Source organism: Galeopterus variegatus, unplaced genomic scaffold, assembly GCF_000696425.1.
Source record: "Galeopterus variegatus unplaced genomic scaffold, G_variegatus-3.0.2 Scaffold5898, whole genome shotgun sequence".
NCBI lineage: Eukaryota > Metazoa > Chordata > Mammalia > Dermoptera > Cynocephalidae > Galeopterus > Galeopterus variegatus.
Genome location: NW_007732009.1, coordinates 56,782 through 76,316, shown reverse-complemented (window position 1 = coordinate 76,316; position 19,535 = coordinate 56,782). Strand labels below are relative to the sequence as shown.

General features: G+C 40.2%; 1 protein-coding gene across 1 annotated transcript in view; it reads left to right on the top strand.

Moving 5' to 3' along the window:
* LOC103605556 (phosphatidylinositol 4-phosphate 3-kinase C2 domain-containing subunit alpha-like) overlaps positions 1-19,535 on the top strand; it is a gene marked incomplete at its 3' end in the record, with an annotated part of 86,043 nt that overhangs the window by 12,396 nt on the left and 54,112 nt on the right. The window contains exons 2-3 of the mRNA XM_008590170.1: positions 15,639-16,255; positions 16,375-16,895. Of these exons, the coding sequence (XP_008588392.1) occupies positions 15,703-16,255; positions 16,375-16,895 (1,074 nt within the window). The remainder of the gene's footprint in view (positions 1-15,638; positions 16,256-16,374; positions 16,896-19,535) is intronic.

Below are 19,535 nucleotides of genomic sequence, written 5' to 3'. Positions count from 1 at the left end.
TTTTTTTTAAGCAGATGGCCAGTAGGTGGATCCGTACCCCCTTGACCTTGGTTTTATAGTACTGCACTCTAACCAACTGAGTTAACTGGCCAGTCCCTATGATATATGGTTGCTTGCCCCCCCCTTTTTTTTTGGTGGCTGACTGGTAAGGGATCAGAACTCTTGACCTTGATGTTGTCAGCATCACACTCTAACCAAGTACGCTAACTGGCCAGCCCCTAAATTCTTTATTACACGAGATTTTTTTTTTTTTGTCTTTTTCCGTGTCCGGCAACGGATTGCAACCCTCAGTGTCGCCCCCGTACTGGACCGGGGCCGGCAACGGGATCGCAACCCTCAGTGTTGCTCCCATGCCTCGCTCAGCCAGTGAGCGGGAACCGGTCTGTATGTGGGATCCGAACCCTCGGCGGGAGCGCCACTGCGCTTCCCAAGCGGCGCACTATAGCATTGCGCCACCGGGCCGGCCCATTACACGAGATTTAAAATTAAGACTTTCCTCCCTGGTTTCTTTAGGAACGGACTCTAAATAATAAATTGATTTGACCTTTACTTCATGAATATTAATAAGAACAGAAGCTGTTTCTTTCAAGTAGTCATTGATCTGCATTACTTTATGACCCCATTAGGTTCATTCTCTAGTATCATTTTTATTCTGCTTGGATTTCACTGAACTTTTTAGATTTGTTTGGTTGATGTCTTTTTTCACTTGTGGAAAGTTCTGGATCATTTTTTCTTAAATATTTCTTCTATCTTATTCTCTTTCCTCTTCTTCTTGGACTCCAACTACATGTCATGTTAGACCATTTGAAATTGTCCCACAGAACTCAGACATGTTATTTTATTCACCACCACCCCCCGAATTTGTTTGTTTGTTTATTTATTTTTTGCAGCTGGCCAATAGAGGGATACAGGATGTTGGTGTTAACAGCACCAACTGAGCTAACTGGCCAGCCCTAGTATTACTTTTTTATTCTTTTCTATAGTGAAACTATAAACTAAAAATATAGTATCACTCTGCTGAAATTCCCCACCTCTTCATACATGTTGTCCAACTTTTCTTACTAGATCATTTAGTATTTTTATCATAATTATTTTAAAGTTTCTGTTTAATAATTCCAACATTTGGGCCATCTTGATCTGCTTATTTTGACTGTTGCCTTAACTAAGGATCACGTTTTTTTGCTTCTTTGTGTGTTTCATAATCTTTGATTGTATGCTAGACAACTTATAAAACAACAGTAGAGCCTGAAGTATACTTAATATTTGCCTCCAAAATGCCCTTTATTCTGTCAGGCCTCTGAATTGAATAAGTCTGATTTATAAGATGGGTCTGTGCTTTGTTGCTTTAGTTTGATTCAGTTCACCGCTGGGTTCCTATACTTTGGGGCAGAACCATGGGTCACTGTGAAGTTCTCTTTGTTTCTTACTGTTGCTTCCTGCCTTTCTTTATCTCAGGAGATCTGTGCCTTGCTGCCCTTAATCCTGGCCTCTGGAGGGCAGCTATTTTATATTCTATGAAGGTCTAGAATGCCTTGGAGGCCTTTTTCTCAGCTCTCCAACCTCATCCCCAGCCTTTGATAACTGAAAGCTTGGAGTACCTCCGGTGTATTTTTCTTTGCTCACCTGCTAGCCCTCTTTCGGAGGATGACTTCAGACCTCCTTTGGAGGATGACTCCCTCACATTTGGGGGGAGGCCTACATACTTCAGGGGGGATCTCTTTCAGCTCTTCTGCCTTGTCCCCAGTTTTGATGGGCTACCTGTGCATTTAATGAAGAGCTGTAGGAAAGTTGGTGGGTGGGTACATACTTGTTCCACGCCTTGGGTTCCTTGTAATTCTTAATCCAGCACTTAGATCACTCAGCCTTACCTCTACCATTCTCACAATTCTAATCTGTCATGCTAACCTATGCATGGTCATTAAAAATTTGTTGAAAGTCTTGTTTTTTCTTATCCCTGTCTACCGTGCATTTCTTCTTCCTGCTGCTGCACCAGGGATGAGAGTAGCAGCGGGCCTCTTTCTCCTTTGAAGGGTTTACCAGTTTTTGAAATTTAATTCATTAGGTTTTTTTGTGTGTCCTCTGCACTATGATATGTCTTAAAACTTATTTTTTAGCTCATGTAGCTTGCTTTTTTTTTTTGGGATGAGAGTGACAGTCTCTTGCCATGTTTCATATCCTAATAAGCGAAAAATCCATCTATTACATGTTTATCACCTTTGTTTTGAAATAGTAAAGCATGCAAATGATAACAAATTAAAAACTCTGTCAAAGTTTAGATAGTGAAAAATAAATCTGCTTCCCACCATTGGCTTCTCCCTGTCTCCCATTTTTAGTTATTGGCTTAGTAGTTCCTCACTTAGATCACCTCAGTCTCCTAAGGTGTGTCTTCCTTTCCAAGTCAGACATTCCAACTATGCTTCTGATTGTATTCTATTCAGCTGTATCCAGTATCTGAGCTAGTATTTATCGTCTCTCTGTGTCTTTCAGTCTTTTTTTTTTCCCCTTTTTGTCTTTTTTACTGACCGGTAAGGGGATCGCAACCCTCGGTGTTGCGCCCGCACCCCGCTCAGCCAGTGAGCGGGAACCGGTCTCCACATGGGATCCAAACCCTCGGCGGGAGTGCCGCCGCGCTCCCAAGTGGCGCACTCTCCAGTGCACCTCCGGGCCGGCCCTGTGCCTTTCAGTCTTTGTCTCCTGAATCCTTCCCTTTAGCCTACCACATGTTGAAGGCCTTTCCCATTTTATACAGCCATTCCTGACACCACCTCCTCGTATTTACTTCTCTCTCCTAGTTCCCTTTATTGTGAAAAAATCGAAAGAATAATATGCCCTTGTTACCTGTAATTTCTTACTTTTTTTTGTTTTGTTTTTTTCAGTTTTCCACACTTCTCTAAAACTGTCCTCTTTAAAAATCACTAATGAAGGGGCCGGCCCGGTGGCGCACTGGATAGTGCGCTGCTTGGGAAGTGCGGCGGCGCTCCTGCCCAAGGGTTCGGATCCCACATGCAGACCGGTTCCCGCTCACTGGCTGAGTGAGGCGCGGGGGCAGCACCGAGGGTTGTAACCCCATTGCCGGTCCCCGGTCCGGTACGGGGGCAACACTGAGGGTTGCGATCCGTTGCCGGACACGGAAAAAGACAAAAGACCAAAAAAAAAAAAAAAAAAAAAATCACTAATGAGGAGATGGAAAATGAGGAGTGACTGCTAATGGGTACAGGGTTTCTTTTTGGGGTGATGAAGGTATTCTGAAATTTGGCAGTGGTGATGGTTGCCAACTCTGTGAATATATAGTAGACCCCCTTATTCGTGGGGGATACATCTCAAGACCCCCAGTGGCTGAAACCTTGGATAGTAACAAATCCTATGTATGCTATGTTTTTTGCTGTGCATATATACCCGTGATTAAGTTTAATTTATAAATTAGGCACAGTAAGAGATTAACAAAAATAATAAGAAAATAGAATAATTATAACAGTATACTGTAATAAAAGTTATGTGAATATGGTCTCTCTCTTTCAAAATATATTATTGTACTGTACTCACCCTTGTGATGATGTCAGATGATATAATTCAGACTCAGGGGTAACTGAAGCAGTGGAAAACAAAACCATGGATGGGGAGAGATTGTTGTACTAAAAACAACTAAAAAGGGTGAATTTTACAATAAGTGAATTATATCTCAATAAAGCTATTTACAAAATCATTAAGGAGCTCTCAGATCTACAGTGTTTTTTTCCAGTCTTCATCCTATGTCACTTCTCTATAGTTTCTGACAGTACTGACCATTTCCTTCTCAGGACACTATTCTCTTTACACCTTTCTGTTACTTCCCTCTAAGTTTCTGTTTCCTGCCTAAGTATTAGTGGCCATCATGATTTTCTCTGCATCTTTTTTCTCCCTCTACTCTACACATTCTCCCAGGGCACTCTCAACTACTTCCAGGACTTCAGATCTTCAGCTGTACATGGATAATGCCTAAAAATGTGTCTCTAAGAAATTGCTCTGTTGAGCCCAAGACCAGTACAGTCATCCCTCAGTATCCTCAGGGGATTGGATCCAGGATCCCTGCTGGTGCTTAAGTCCCTGATATAAAATGGCATATAACCTACGCACATCTTTCCATATACTTTGTCATCTCTAGATTACTTATAATACCTAATACAATGCCTATACATCACTTTATTCACATGGATTCAATGTAGTACCCAGTGTGTGGCAAATTCAAATTTTGCTTTTTGGAACTTTGTGGAATTTTTTTTTCCTGAATATTTTCAATCTGCGGTTGATTGAACCCACAGATGTGGAATCCATAGATACAGAGGGCCGACTGTCCAAAATAGTAGTGTGTTTTGGTCTGACTAAAAAGGACCATGTGGCTGTGGAGAACAATTCTGAGAATACATACACATTATTTTCTTCCCTCTGAGAAAGAAATTGGTGGCTTATTATTTGGTACATTTAAGATGGCTCCCAAACATTTTATGTGAAAATGAATGCAACAAGAGTGGATTAAAAATCTACTTACTGTGTCTCCTAAATTAAAGTATTCATTTTGAATGTGATACTTTTGTGTACTGTTAAGTATCTGACAGAATATTGAAGGACCCCTACAGTGAAGAATTGCTTACTAATATCCATAGTAGATTTAAATTTATTTGACATATATGTCTATTTATACAGGGATTGAACCCTGGACCTTGGTGTTAGCACCATGCTTTAACCAACTGAGCTAACCGGCCAGGTCCTCTTTGTTTAACAAATATTGCAATGAAAGCTTTTTTGTTGCTGGATCAGGGTGCTAGGGATACAGCAATGAACCAAACACATACTTCCCAGCTTCTTGAAATTTACAGTCTAGAGGGGAAAGACAGACAATAAACAAAATCAGTAAATATATAGTATACTGGGTGATACTAAATGCTAAGGAGAAAATAAGTAAAGTGCATAGGCAGTGAAGTTGGAGAAAGTTGCAGTTTTAACTAGTTTATCAGGGAGGGTTTTACTCAGATGTTACCTTTCCAGTAGAGACTTGAAGGAGACGAGGGAGTAAGCCATTCAGCTATTCTGGGGAAGAGCTGTCCAGTCAGAGAGAACAGAAGAGCAAAGGCCCTGTGTTGGAAGCATAATGTATCTGAGGAACAACAAGGAGGCCATTGTGACAGGAGCAGAGGGGAGAGTTAGAGGAGAGAATTAATAGTGGGACCAAATATCAAAGTGCCCGGTGGACCATTGTAAAGGTTTTATGTTTTCTCTGAGTGAGATAGGAGATACTGAAAGTTTTGAGCAGAGGAGTGACAAGATCTAGGGTTTTTTTTTTTAAGTTTATTTATTAATATTTTTTTACATTCTATGATGATGTTGTGGAACAGCTGGGGGGAGGGGGAGGGGGGGAAGGGGGAAGGAAATAGGGTGGGAGAAGAAGGAAGGAGGAGGGGTGGAGTTGAGGCCTGTGGCACCTCCCTCATTCCTGCATGGGAGACCAGGGAGCTTCCAGGGTGGCCTGGTCATTGCTGAGCTGGGTGCAGATGTCAGAAGGGTGTGGCTGAAGCCCTCCCCCCCACACTGCCCTAGCTTGGGAGCCTGGGGTGCTTCCTGCCACAGCTTGGTGGTCATTGCTGGGCTGGTTGTGGGTTTTGGGGGGGCGTGGCTGAGGCTGTAAGACCCCGACCCTTGGGACTGTTTGCAGGTGTCGGGGGACATGGCTGAGGCCCCCAGCCCTCCCCACTCCCTGGCTTAGTAGCCTAGAGGACTTCTGGTCCATCTAGGTTTTATAGGTGTTCTTTAGTGATGTGAGACCTTTGCTAGTTAATATCAAACTTTGTCTCTGATCTTTGGGTATTTTGTTTTTCCTTTCAGTTCTGTGTTGGATTATTTCTGTTTCTTAAACACTTAAACTCTGCACTGGAACTAATTTGTTGCCCTTTGCTTACTTCTAAAATGGGGGAACTTCCTGTGGGGACCAGTACTTGAGCTCTGTGGTTGAGCTAAGTTGTTGCTTTGCTGTTGATTTCCTGGGGAAGGCTTTTTGTGCAGCTCAGGTTTTAATGGTTTACTTTCTATGTACTTTTGGCTCTTGTGAGATCCAGTGCACCTGGGTTGTGTAGAAACTCTGGTCCGAGCCTGAGTCTTTTCAGCAAACTGCACCCCCTGCAGTTCTGTATTCCAGACCAGTCTCCACTGAGTGATCCTACGCTGATTGGGGGACAGATCAGCTGTCCTTGCTGTGCCACAGAGTTCTTTTGGTGAGCCCATCTCCCCCACCACCCATGTTCCAAACACTTCTCATAAGAGGGGCTGTGTGCCGGTTCCTTGTGATGACTCACTGGCCTTTGAGTGGCTCCTTTATTTAGTTGTTGTGGCTCCTCGCTCCTATGTGGGTCCACAGGAACCCTATTAGTGGTATTGCTGGCCCTAGGGCCACCAAGGACCTCTTCTCGCCTGCTGCCTCCAAGCAACTTCATCCGAAGGGCACAGCTGCAGCTTTTGCCAGCTCCTGCTCCGTGTGGTCACCAGCTCCAGCCTGGAAGCGGCCGGGGCTTGAGATGGCTGGAGCGGTTCTTTCTTTCTCTCATTGTGACTTTTCCTGCCTTCATGCACTCCATAGTTCTCTCCTGCTCTTCCCCTGATCTCTAGTGGCCCCAGCTTAGCTGTCATTGCTTTTTTTGTCTTTTTTCCGTGTCCGGCAACGGATCGCAACCCTCAGTGTTGCCCCCGTACCGGACCGGGGACCGGCAACGGGATCGCAAGCCTCGGTGTTGCTCCCGCGCCTCGCTCAGCCAGTGAGCGGGAGCCGGTCTGTATGTGGGATCCGAACCCTCGGACGGGAGCGCCGCCGCGCTTCCCAAGCAGCGCACTATCCAGTGCGCCACCGGGCCGGCCCTGTCATTGCTTTTTAAGAGTTGTAAATTGGTTGCTATGTGGGAGAGAGGGACGCTGGGTACTGTCTATTCCGCCATCTTGACCAGAAGCCCAAGATCTGGGTTTTTCAAGATCACTTGGGCTACTGTGTTGAGGATAGCCTGAAGGTGGGGGATGGAGAGGTTAAATATAGCAGGGAGACAGGTTGGGAGGCTATTTCAGTAATCCAGGCAAGAGGAAGAGTTGTTGGTTGGTTGGTCTAGGATGGTAGTGGCAACATGATGAAAAAATGTTTGGATTCGGAAATATTTTGAAGGTAGAGCTTGTATTTTATGTAAATATCTGTAGCTATATGATACAGCCACCACCAAACACTGCTACCTTCCTGACAAGCTATAATTGAATTAGGAGTTTCTAATTTAACAGAAATAAGAAGTGACATAAATGTAGTGGTTATACATACAATGGTGTATGCATTCATCTCTATCACTGATTGGAGTATCTTACTGTTCATTTTATAATGTTTTACATGTATTTTTAAATGCAATGAATTTTTTTACATAAATTGATTGTCCATGTTGTGTACAATGCCCTTCGATTCACAGATAGTGAAAATTTGAGAAACCATGTTTTATAAAGTTTATTATTTTCTTTTGCAGTCCTACTTACCCTTTCTCCAGATCCCTTAATGAGGACGGAAAATGTCTTTAATTTAGCCTATAGACTGGCAAATGAAAAGGGGACAGTATAGCTCTCATTTGTATTTTTTATGGCATCACTAAAAAGGTAAACTTTCCTAATTGAACTTCTTGTGTTCACATAATTTGCCACATGTGAGGAAAAAAACTGCCACATACTATTTTTTTTTTTTTTTTTGTCTTTTTTCGTGTCCGGCAACAGATCGCAACCCTGAGTGTCGCGCCCATACCGGACCGGGACCCACAACGGGATCGCAACCCTCGATGTTGCGCCCGCACCTCGCTCAGCCAGTGAGCGGGAACCGGTCTGTATGTGGGATCCGAACCCTCGGCGGGAGCGCTGCCACACTCTCAAGCGGCGCACTGTAGCAGTGCGCCACCGGGCCGGCCCCGCCACATACTATTTTTAATGCAGCTGTTCTTTGTTATTTTCTACATACCATGTATTATATACATATGAGTATGTGGTATTTGAAATATGTAGGGAGTGGATTCTTTTTTAGTGTGAAATAACACGTAGAAAAATGCATAAAGTGTATGTGATTATTTAACAAAGAATTATAAACACTTGTGTAACCAGTTGCTAAGTTAGGAAGAAGGACATTGCTAGTGTTCCAGAAGTCTCCAATGTATTTCTTCCTGACCATAATTCTCTCTCTCTGAGTAACCACTATCCTGGTTTTTAATAATCCTTTCCTTTTTTTTCAGTTTTACCATTATATAAGCATTCTTAAACAATACAGTTTAATTTTTCATGTTTTTGAACTTTATATGAATGAAGTCATTTTATGTATTTTTTTGTCTCTTCATTTGCTCAACATGTTTCCAAATTTCCCCCCCTTTTTTTTGTATAGCTCTAGTTCATTTATTCACATTGCTGTATAGAATTCCATTGAATTAACTGACATAATAAAAAATACTCTATTTGGTTTTTGTTCCTGATTTCTGGTACACAGCTCCTAAAACCCTTGGAATCTCTGGAGTGATGAGTGTATTTTGTATGTTAATAAGACGATTGGTGGCCCTTAGATAACTTCAGGACAGGGGCTGGTTGTCAGAAAAACCAAGGCATGATTAGAGGGTTGGGGAAGGGAGGGGAGATTGAGTTAATCACCAATGGCCAGTGATTTAATCAGTCATGCCTGTGTAATGAAACCTCCATAAAAATGCTTAAATGATGGATTTGGAGAGCTTTTTAGGTTGGTGAACATATTGAGGTTCTGGGAGGGTGGAGTGTCCAGACAGGGCATGGAAAGCTCTATGCACTCCCACCCTTCTATACCTTGCCCTGTGTATCTCTTCCATTTGCTCTTCCTGAGTTGTGTTCTTTATAATAAGCCAGTAAGTGTAAATAAACTTTACCTGAGTGCTGTGAGCCATTTTAGCAAATTATCAAATTGTTGAGGGGGGTTCTTAGGAACCTCTGATTTGTAGACAAGGCAGATACAAGTATGGATAATCTGAAAATTCAATGCTTGTGACTGTCATCTGAAGTGCAGGCAGACTTGTGGGACTGAGCCCTTAACTGTGGTGTCTGATACCAACTGTGGGTAGTAGTGTCAGAATTAAATAGAATTGAGAAACTTGTTGGCGTGAGAAAAACCCACACATTTCGTGTTAGAAGTGTTATGGGTAGAAATAGAACATGGGGGTTGGCCAGTTAGTTCAGTTGGTTAGAGTGTGGTGCTGATAACACCAACGTCTGGGGTTTGATCCCTGTACTGGCCAGCCACCAAAAAAAAGAAAAGAAAAAAAAAAAAAGGAAATAGAATATGAAAATATTGTAGTTTATCCATGTTTGGGTCAGTGGAGATTTGGGTTATTTCCTGTTTGGGCTATTTATGGGCAAGGCAATTATGAATGTTCTTATACACATAGTTGGTACACATATGCATGAGTTTCTTTAAGGTTATGTGAGAGGTCTTCAAAAAGTTCAAGGAAAGATTCACATTATCCTTCAATTTCATTTTTCCATGAACTTTTTGAAGTACGCTTGTATATTCTGGAGTGTAATTGCTGGATCACCAGAGTATCAGGATCTTCAACTTTCTTATATAATCTCTGATTTCTGAAACAATTGTACCAATTTACATTCATCCCAGCAATGTGTGTCCCTGTTGTTTTCCATGGTTACTTCAGTCTTCATAATTTTATTTTTATTTTTTTGGTGACTGGATGGTACTGAACCCTTGACCTTGGTATTATCAGCACTATGCTCTCCCAAGTAAGCTAACTGGCCAGCTCCCTTTCCTTTCCTTTTTTTTTTTTTTTTGTCTTTTTTCGTGACCGGCAACGGGATTGCAACCCTCGGTGTCACACATGGCGGTATAATATTCAGTTCCATAGAGATACCATAATTTATTTTCCTTTGAGTTTCATTTTCATTTTAGAGGAGAAATATCTGTGTTGTTGAACTTAAATAGTTGTTTCTCCATTTTCTTATGTATCTTGAATTTTTAAGATCAGAAGGCATTTATTTTTATTTTTTTATTTTTTATTTTTTTGTCTTTTGTCTTTTTCCGTGTCCGGCAATGGATCGCAACCCTCAGTGTTGCCCCCGTACCGGACCGGGGACCAGCAACGGGACGGCAACCCTCGGTGTTGCTCCCGCGCCTCGCTCAGCCAGTGAGCGGGAACCGGTCTGTATGTGGGATCCGAACCCTCAGGCGGGAGCGCCGCCGCGCTTCCCAAGCGGCGCACTGTCCAGTGCGCCACCGGGCCGGCCCGATCAGAAGGCATTTAGATGGGTAGCAGGACTGACTTGTTTTATTTTTTTCTGAGATTTAAATTTAAATTTTAAATGAATGTCTATCACAGAAGAAGCCAAAAGCTTTTAAATTAATTCTTGTTTTGGGGTATGCAAATGATGTCCAAAAAGTTTAACTGAATAGTTTAATTGCCTTCTTTTGAAGAATTTCAAAGTAGTACAGCCTTGTGATCTTTGGCAGATGATATACAATCCTCATTCAAGAACTAGTTATATTGTCTTTCCCAGCTTGAATTAGGGGAATTAGCATCGAGGCTTTCATTTTGAATTAGCGTGTAGGAAATTATTTCCTGCAAAAATGTTTATCATCAAATGACGTTTTATTTAAAAAGTTAGTGGAGCACATCAGTGCAGCAGCCCCAGAAAAATAGCTGAAGCACACAGTTACTTTCGGACAGTCTTATAAGCCTTTTTATTACCATTTGAGCGTACATGCATGATAACCTCTTGGAAAACTAAGATATGATAATGTAACTGCTAACAGCTCACTATTACTATTTAGAGTTGAATTTACTTTAGCATGTTGGGTGTTGATACTAGAGACAGAGCAAGCAAATAAATTGATGTGAAAAAAACACCACATTCACTGACAAAATATATTTCAGACTATTAATTTTATACCTTTGTCAGTAAATGAGTTAACATTCATTTGAAATATTTAGAACAAGTGTGTTCGCCAGTGAATTAAACCGTATCTCATTAAAAAAGTCAAGATTCCCCCCTTTCAAAATTATGGTCATTACCAAATATGGTAACCAGGAGAATACTTAAGTAACAAGTTTGCCTTATGCTTGTGGAAAATGAATTACAGTTAAGTATCTTCATCTCTTTGTAAAATGCTATTTTGTTTTAATCCATCTGACTTTGTGAAAAATAGGTGGTATATTATGGTGTTGAGTAACACATGATTGCACTTGACTAGTTTCTCCCACCATATATTCATACTCTTGTGCCATCTGAAATGCCTTCTTCAGGGCTGTCCAACAATCCTTATTCCCTCATGTTAAAACACATGTTCGGTAAATTTCATATTTATTAAGCAAGGTGCTTTTAAATGTTGTGGGGAACTTAAAAAATGAACAGGTGGGCCTTTGCACTTAAGAAGCTTGTTTTTAGTCTGTTGGGTAGACACACAGGTTCACAGATTCTGTGTTAATTGGGACTTTTTTTTTGGTTATTATGGTAGAAACTCATAACTGGTGTCAGTGAAAAGAGGAAGTTATTGGCTTACAAAAATGAAAAGATGGGCCTTGGGTATTGCTGGATCCAAATATTTAATGTGCTATTATCCAGAATCTATCTTACTCTATTTTATCTTAGCTCTACTTTCTTCTGGCCTGGATTCATTCTTAGGCAGCATCTCTTCACGTGGTGGCAAATATGGACACAACAGAGCCAGGCTTACATCTCATCAGTTTAGCAATCTCAATGAAAAGTTTCCAGATACTTTCAGCCACAAGTCCTGTGGTTAACCCTGATGGGCCAGACTTGGATCATCTGGAGTGGTTGGGGGTCGGTAGGGATGGTCCAGTCCTATTTTAACTATGTGGGATAAAAGGGAGATAAGCAGTCTCTAGGAAGGAAACTATAGGTTCTACTACCAGAAGCAAGGATGCTGTGCAGGCAAAAACAGCAAAAAGTCTGCAAAAAGTGAAAAAGAAAACTGTGATAAAAAATTTTTGGTTACACTAAAAAGATAAATTCTGGTAAGAGCTGCTTATGAAGAGCTTCAGAGAGGAGGCATTATTCAGGTAATTGGGCCCTGAAAGACAAGTACAGTTTTTCCAATGCAGAATGTGTAAAGAAAGGACTTTCTAGGTCACTCATTTGAGAAGTTTGGCAGTGATAAAATGGAAGCTTCTAGAGTCTAAAGAGGAATGTTAATATTTTTCTTCCCTTAATATGGAGAAAACTTAAGTATTTTTATGGCAGAGGAGCAGAAGCAAGTAAATGAAAAATTAACAATGCAAAGGAGGCAATCAGTGATTAGGAAGTAGGAGAATTAAGTGGGGTTAAGGATATAAGTGGAAGAGTTAGCCTTAGAAAGGTCAAGGGAACTGTTCATTCTCTGAGGACTTAGTGAAGGAAGGTGGTGGTGGTACAAGTTAAAACAGAAATTTGTTGTTACATAGTTAAGTGGCTTCAGTTTTGTTTTCTAAACATAAGAAGAAAAGGTTTATGAGTTATGTACTGCTGTGTAACAAACCATTCCAAAATGATTCTGTGGGTTAGCAATTTGGCTTGAGCTCAGCTGGGTGGTTTCTTCTGCTGGTTTCGCCTTGGGTCACTCATGTGGCTGTGGTCATCTGGAGTGTGGATGGACAGTCTAAGATGGTGGCTTCACTCACATGTCTGGTGGTTGGTGCTGGCTGTTGGCTGGACTTCTGTCTCCTAGTTCTTTCTCATCCCTAGTGAGCATTCACATGGCAGTGGCTGTATTTCAAGAGAGGAAGAGCTGAAGCAGTAAGGCCTCTTATGACCTAGTCTTAGAACTCTCACAGTGTCACTTCTGCATTCTACTGGTCAAAGCCAGTCACAAGGCCCACTCAGATCAAGAGAGTGGAGAAGTAGATCCAAACTCATTATGGGAGGAGCAATAAAATCACATTGCAAATGGGGGTGTATATTGGAATAGGAGGAATTTGTGCCCATTTCCCCCACCCAATATTTTATTGTGAAAATTTTCAGTCATGGCAGCTGCATTGAAAGAATTTCAGAGTTAATACCCATATACCATTCACCCAGATTTTACTATTAACATTTTCCTGTACTTGCCATATCACATTTATCTGTCTTCCCTCTATCCATCCATTGATTAATCTTATTTTTTGGATGCACTTCAAAGAAAATTGTAGACATCAGTACTTTCCACTAAGTATTTCATGCTTAGTTAGCAAGAATTCAATGTTTGTTTACAGTTTTTTTCTTTTGGTATAAAGTTTACATACAATGAAGTGTACAAATATTAAGTATGCATTGTGCCTATGTTTTGCTGTTTATCACAGAAGGGAAAAATTTGGAATAGTTTTCCAGTGAAATGCCTCAGGAATTAAACTATAGTTGTATGAAAGAATTGCCAAGTAATACTCCAAGGACAGTCCAAGGATATTCCTTGAATACCTCTTTCTTTATGTCCTCATCACTAATAATTTTTTTATGTAGTTTTACCTCAACACTTAGGATTTTCATTTGTTATATTAATATGAATTTGCTTTGGTTTTTTCCTTACCTCCTTTTATCAAGCACTTATTGAGCATATACTGTAGACAAGCACTGTATTTACTAGAACTAAAGACCATGGCTGTAAAGAAGGCCTATCATGCTTTCGCAGTATATAAACTAGGTGTATCAATGATATACCTAGATTAGATTAATAATAGATACCATTTGTTTAATGCTTATATGTAAGGCCAATGATAAGCAATTTGAGTTGCATAATTTCATTTAATCCATGTAATAATTTAGGGGATAGATGTTTTTCCATTTAAAAAATTAGGAAACTGGGCCGGCCCGGTGGCGCACTGGATAGTGCGCTGCTTGGGAAGCGCGGCGGCGCTCCCGCCCGAGGGTTCGGATCCCACATACAGACCGGTTCCCGCTCACTGGCTGAGCGAGGCGCGGGAGCAACACCGAGGTTTGCAATCCCGTTGCCGGTCCCCGGTCCGGTACGGGAGCAACACTGAGGGTTGCGATCCGTTGCCGGACACGGAAAAAAAGACAAAAGACAAAAAAAAAAAAATTAGGAAACTAACCTGGAAAAAAATTTTCATTTGCCCAAGGTTATAGCTTCTTAAACCAAGGTGGTGTGAGTCCAGAACCCATGTTTAGCCCTGGTATCATATTGATTAGAAGCAGGAAATGTGCCCTATGTTAAACAGTAGATAACCAACCTTTTAATTGGTCATATTACTTCATAGGGTAAACTTGGTCTGAATTAAGTTTTTGTCTTAAATAGAGGAGTATACAGTAAATTTTTATAAACTGATCTGTGGGAAGGTTTAAAAATAAACTATCGGGCCGGCCCCGTGGCGCACTCGGGAGAGTGCGGTGCTGGGAGTCCATTGATGCTCCCGCCACGGGTTCGGATCCTATATAGGAATGGCCCGTGCACTCACTGGCTGAGCGCGGTGTGGGCGACACCACACCAAGAGTTGTAATCCCCTTACCAGTCACGAAAAAGACAAAAAATAAAAAATAAAAAAAATAAACTGTCGTTTAGTTTTTTCATGAATAAAAATATTTAAGGATATTTTTTTGAAAAGGAAAAATTTTGGTATTATAACTATTGATTTAACTGCACATAATCAGAACAGAAGTGTGATCAAAACTATGTGACAGGGGCTGGCTGGTTAGCTCATTTGGTTAGAGCATGGTGTTGATAACACCAAGATCAAGCGTTCAGATCCCAGTACCAGTCAGCTGCCAAAAAATAAATAAAAATTAAAAAAATAAAAACCAGGGCCGGCCCGGTTAGGAGTGCGGCGGCGCTCCCGCCGAGGGTTCGGATCCCATGTGGAGACCGGTTCCCGCTCACTGGCTGAGCGCGGTGCGGGCGCGACACCGAGGGTTGTGATTCCGTTGCCGGTCCCCGGTGCGGGCGCGACGCCAAGGGTTGTGATCCTGTTACGGGTCAGTAAAAAAGACAAAAAGGAAAAAAAATAAATAAATAAAAACTGTGATGAATTCAGCCATAATTTAACCTTTGAGTGGAATATTCAACTTCTTATAGCCTTAACACTTTTGTCTTATTATTTTAATCTGTTACATTATACATTTTTAGTATTTCTAGAATATTATAAACCCTTAATCAGTTTTTTACATATTTTGATAAATAATATTTATTTTATTGATTGGATATTGGATATTTTTATTGCTAATTGGCTCTTGAGCAATTTAACAAATAGCAAGTCAAAATGAGATCTTTTGCTATTTACATAAAAGTAAACGTTATCTGAACTCTTGAAAATATGTGACTAGCACTTAAGTCATTTCATGCTAAGAATTCTGCCACAAGTACCACTGGTTAATGACAGCCATTGTGATAGCTGAAGTGAAAGCTTCTCAAGTTCGTTTACCGTTAGGTCAGGAAATGGGATCAAGCCATGATGTCTAAACAGCTTCCTTAACACAACTGTGTATAAGGTATTAAGTGTTCCTTCACCCAGATTTCACCCAACTGTTCATTTTATTTTATTTATTTGGTAGTGTATTTTTGTGAGTGACTTCAAATCCTAAACCATATGGGTTAGGTTGCAAATAAAATTTATTTGTGTTTAGAAAGTCTAATCGAGTGTTATGTTTATTTTTATGTATAGGTCTTGCTATTTTGGAAGCTACAAGAAAAAATAGATTGGGGAAGGTTTAGTCTTCTTAGTGGACATGGCTCAGATATCCAGCAACAATGGATTTAAACAATGTTCATCTTCACATCTGGAACCAACAAGAACAAAAGATGTGGACAAAGAAGAAGCATTACAGATGGAAGCAGAGGCTTTAGCAAAACTGCAAAAGGATAGACAAGTGACTGACAACCAGAGAGGCTTTGAGTTGTCAAACAGCACCAGACAAAAAGCACAAGTTTATAACAAACAGGATTATGATCTTATGGTGTTTCCTGAATCAGATTCCCAAAAAAGAGCAGTAGATATTGATGTAGAGAAGCTCACCCAAGCTGAACTTGAGAAACTGTTGCTGGATGACAGTTTTGAGACTAGAAAAACACCTGTATTGCCTGTTCTGAGCCCTTCGTTTTCAGCACAGCTCTATCTTAGACCTGCTATTCAGAGAGGACAGTGGCCACCTGGATTATCTGGGCCTTCCACTTATACTTTACCTTCTATTTATCCTTCAACTTACAGTAAACAGTCTGCATTCCAGAATGGCTTCAATCCGAGAATGTCTCCTTTTTCATCTACAGAACCTATATATTTAGGTCTTCCGGGACAGTCTTCATATTTTTCATACCTTCAACTTACAGTAAACAGTCTGCATTCCAGAATGGCTTCAATCCGAGAATGTCTCCTTTTCCATCTACAGAACCTATATATTTAGGTCTTCCGGGACAGTCTTCATATTTTTCATATCCTTTGGCACCTGCTACACCCTTTCATCCGCAAGGAAGCTTACCTATCTATCGTCCTGTAGTCAGTCCAGTAGTCAGTCCTGACATGGCAAAACTATTTGACAAAATAGCTAGTACATCAGAATTTTTAAAAAATGGGAAAGCAAGGACTGATTTAGAGATAACAAATTCAAAAGCTGCAGTCAGCAATCTACAGGTATCTCCAAAGGCTGAGGATATCAGTAAATTTGACTGGTTAGACTTGGATCCTCTAAGTAAGCCTAAAGTGGACAATGTGGAGATATTAGACCATGAAGAAGAGAAAAATGTTCAAAGTTTGCTAGCAGAGGATCCTTGGGATGCTGTTCTTCTTGAAGAGAGATCACCAGCAAGTTATCACCTCGAAAGAAAGGTGAATGGAAAATGCCTTTCTGGGGCAACTGTAACAAGAAGCCAGTCTTTAAATATACGAGCAACTCAGCTTACAAAAGTCCAGGGCCAAATATCTCAGGTATAGTCTTTTCTTTTTTTTTTTTCAAAGAAGTATTTTTCATTATAAATCTTGTTTTCTTTGCTCCCAAGTGTGTTTTGATTCTTAGATTGTATGGTAAAAGGATTAAATGTGATTAGGCCAGTTGAAAAATTGCTATTAATATTATCTTTTCTAGGATTACAAATAAAAAAACCTCTACTCAAGGATCTGGCTATTACTGCGAGGCATTTAAGATATTTTTCGTCTCTCCATGCCTTCTCATTCTATATGATCCCTTCTTTCCCTTTTCTATCTCTTATTTTTTCAAGGCAAACGAAAAATTTGGTTTTTAACTTCATTATAGAAATTCTCATGCATTTTGTTTTGTTGTTTTAATCATGAGTGAATGAATGAAAGAAAAAATAACCTCAGAGAGATAAGAGAAAAGCCATTTAACAACAGACTCTCCTTAAACACTCATCTTGATTAAGGTGAAGAATGGAATAATAATAGCTGGTATGGTATAGTTGCTGAATTCATGTAATCTTACTATGTGGAAAAATTAAGGGGTTAATTAAAGTTAAGGAGTAGAGTATGTAGAGCAGGATGTCTTCCCTCAGAAGAGAGGCAGCAGTATTTAGGCTTCTCCTTTCCAGACATAGTCTACATTGCAGATTTTTGTTTTGCTCTTATAACATCTGTGGATCCTGGGAGTGCTTACGCCTCATTCTCGCCTTAGTATAAATTATATCATTCAGCTAATTAGATCAGCACCTAGCTCCTACTATGGCATTGGGAGTTGACTAGCATTTAGGGAAGAAGGAGTGAATTTTATTTAATTTGGATGGTTTTATATTGAATTGTTGACTTTAAAAAGCCATTTTGGATGTCTTGGGAGAAAGAAACAGGTGTTAAGATTTAGAAAAAAAGATGGAGGATATTTTGGATGACATGACCAGAATCCAGGAAAATCTTTTTTGCAGCTGGCCAGAATGGGGATCTGAACCCCTTGACCTTGGTGTTAACAACACCATGCTTTAACCAACTGAGCTAACCAGCTAGCCCTCTAAATGTATTTTGACTACAACCCACACTAAGAAATACATTTTATTAAGTTCTCTTAAACTTTTCAGTACTATTTACAAACTTAGTAATCTCTTAATACTTTTCAATTTAAAATCACAAGTTAATTACCCTTTTTAAATTGGAATCTCAAGTATAATCTATTTTCTCTTAGTGTACCATGTCTTGTTATGCTAAATGGTGTTTAAAACAAAACAACAAAATAACAGTAATCATTTCCTGAAGTATTTGAAAGGAGAAGGGGAAACTTTAAGTCAAGAATCATTAAAGAAAAATAAAGGGAAGATACCTAGGAGTGGAATTGGGGAGTCACGTGGTAATTCTATGTTTAGCTTTTTTCTTTTCTTTTCTTTTTATAATGGTGGCTGGAACCCTTGACCTTGGTGTTACAAGGCTGTGCTCTAACCAACTGAGCTGACAGGCCAGTCCTTTATGTTTAGCTTTTTAAGGAGCCTCCAAACTGTTTTCCATAGTGGCTAAACCATTTTACATTCCCACCGGCAATGTGTAAAGGTTCCAGTTTCTCTACATCCTCTCCAACACTTGTTATTTTCCATTTTTTAAATTATAACCATCCTGGGCCGAGCCCCTGGCGCACTCGGGAGAGTGCGGCGCTGGGAGCGCAGCGGCGCTCCCGCCACGGGTTTGGTTCCTATATAGGGATGGCCTGTGCGCTCACTGGCTGAGCGCAGTGCAGCCGGTCTCAAAAAGGACAAAATAAATAAATAAATAAATAAATAAATAAATAAAATAAATTATAACCATCCTAATGTATGCGAAGTGGAATCCTGTGGTTTTGATTTGCCTTTCTCTGATAACTAATGATGTTGAGTATATTCTCATATGTTTATCGGCCATTGTTTATCTTTTTTTGGAGAAATGTCTATTTAAGTTCTTTGCTGATTTTAAAAATTGGGTTGCTCATAGCAACTTTATTTATAATAGCCAAAAAGTGGAAACAACCCAAATGTCCATCAACTGATAAATGGATAAACAAAAAGTGGTATATCCATACAATGGAATACTACTTACAAAAAGGAATGAAGTCCTGATACATGCTACAACGTGGATGAAACTTGAAAACATTATGTGCTAAGTGAGAGAAACCAGAGACAAAAGACCACCTACTGTATGATTCCATTTATATGAAATGTTCAGAAGAAGCAGAGTAGTTCCAACAAAGCAGATTAGTGTTTGGCATGATTGGTTAATGGGTATAGGATTTCTTTTTGGGGTGATGAAAACGTTTTGGAATTAGATTAGTGGTCATGGTTGCACAAAATTGTGAATATACTGAAAGCCAATGAATCACACATTTTCACATGGTTAAAATGGTGACTTTTACCTAAATTAAAAAAAAAAAAAGGCACTGGTCCCCTGATCCTCCTGTCCTTCAGAGGCCAGGTCACTGCTGGATTCACATTTGGGTCAATATTCTTTTTTTAAATTATTTTTGGCAGCTGGCCAGTAAGGGGATCTGAACCCTTGATCTTCATTTTATGACATCAAGCTCTAACCAACTAAGCTCAACTAAACTATCTGGCCAGCCCTGAGTCAGTGTTCTTTTTTTTTTTTTTTTTAAATTCTGTTTGTTAC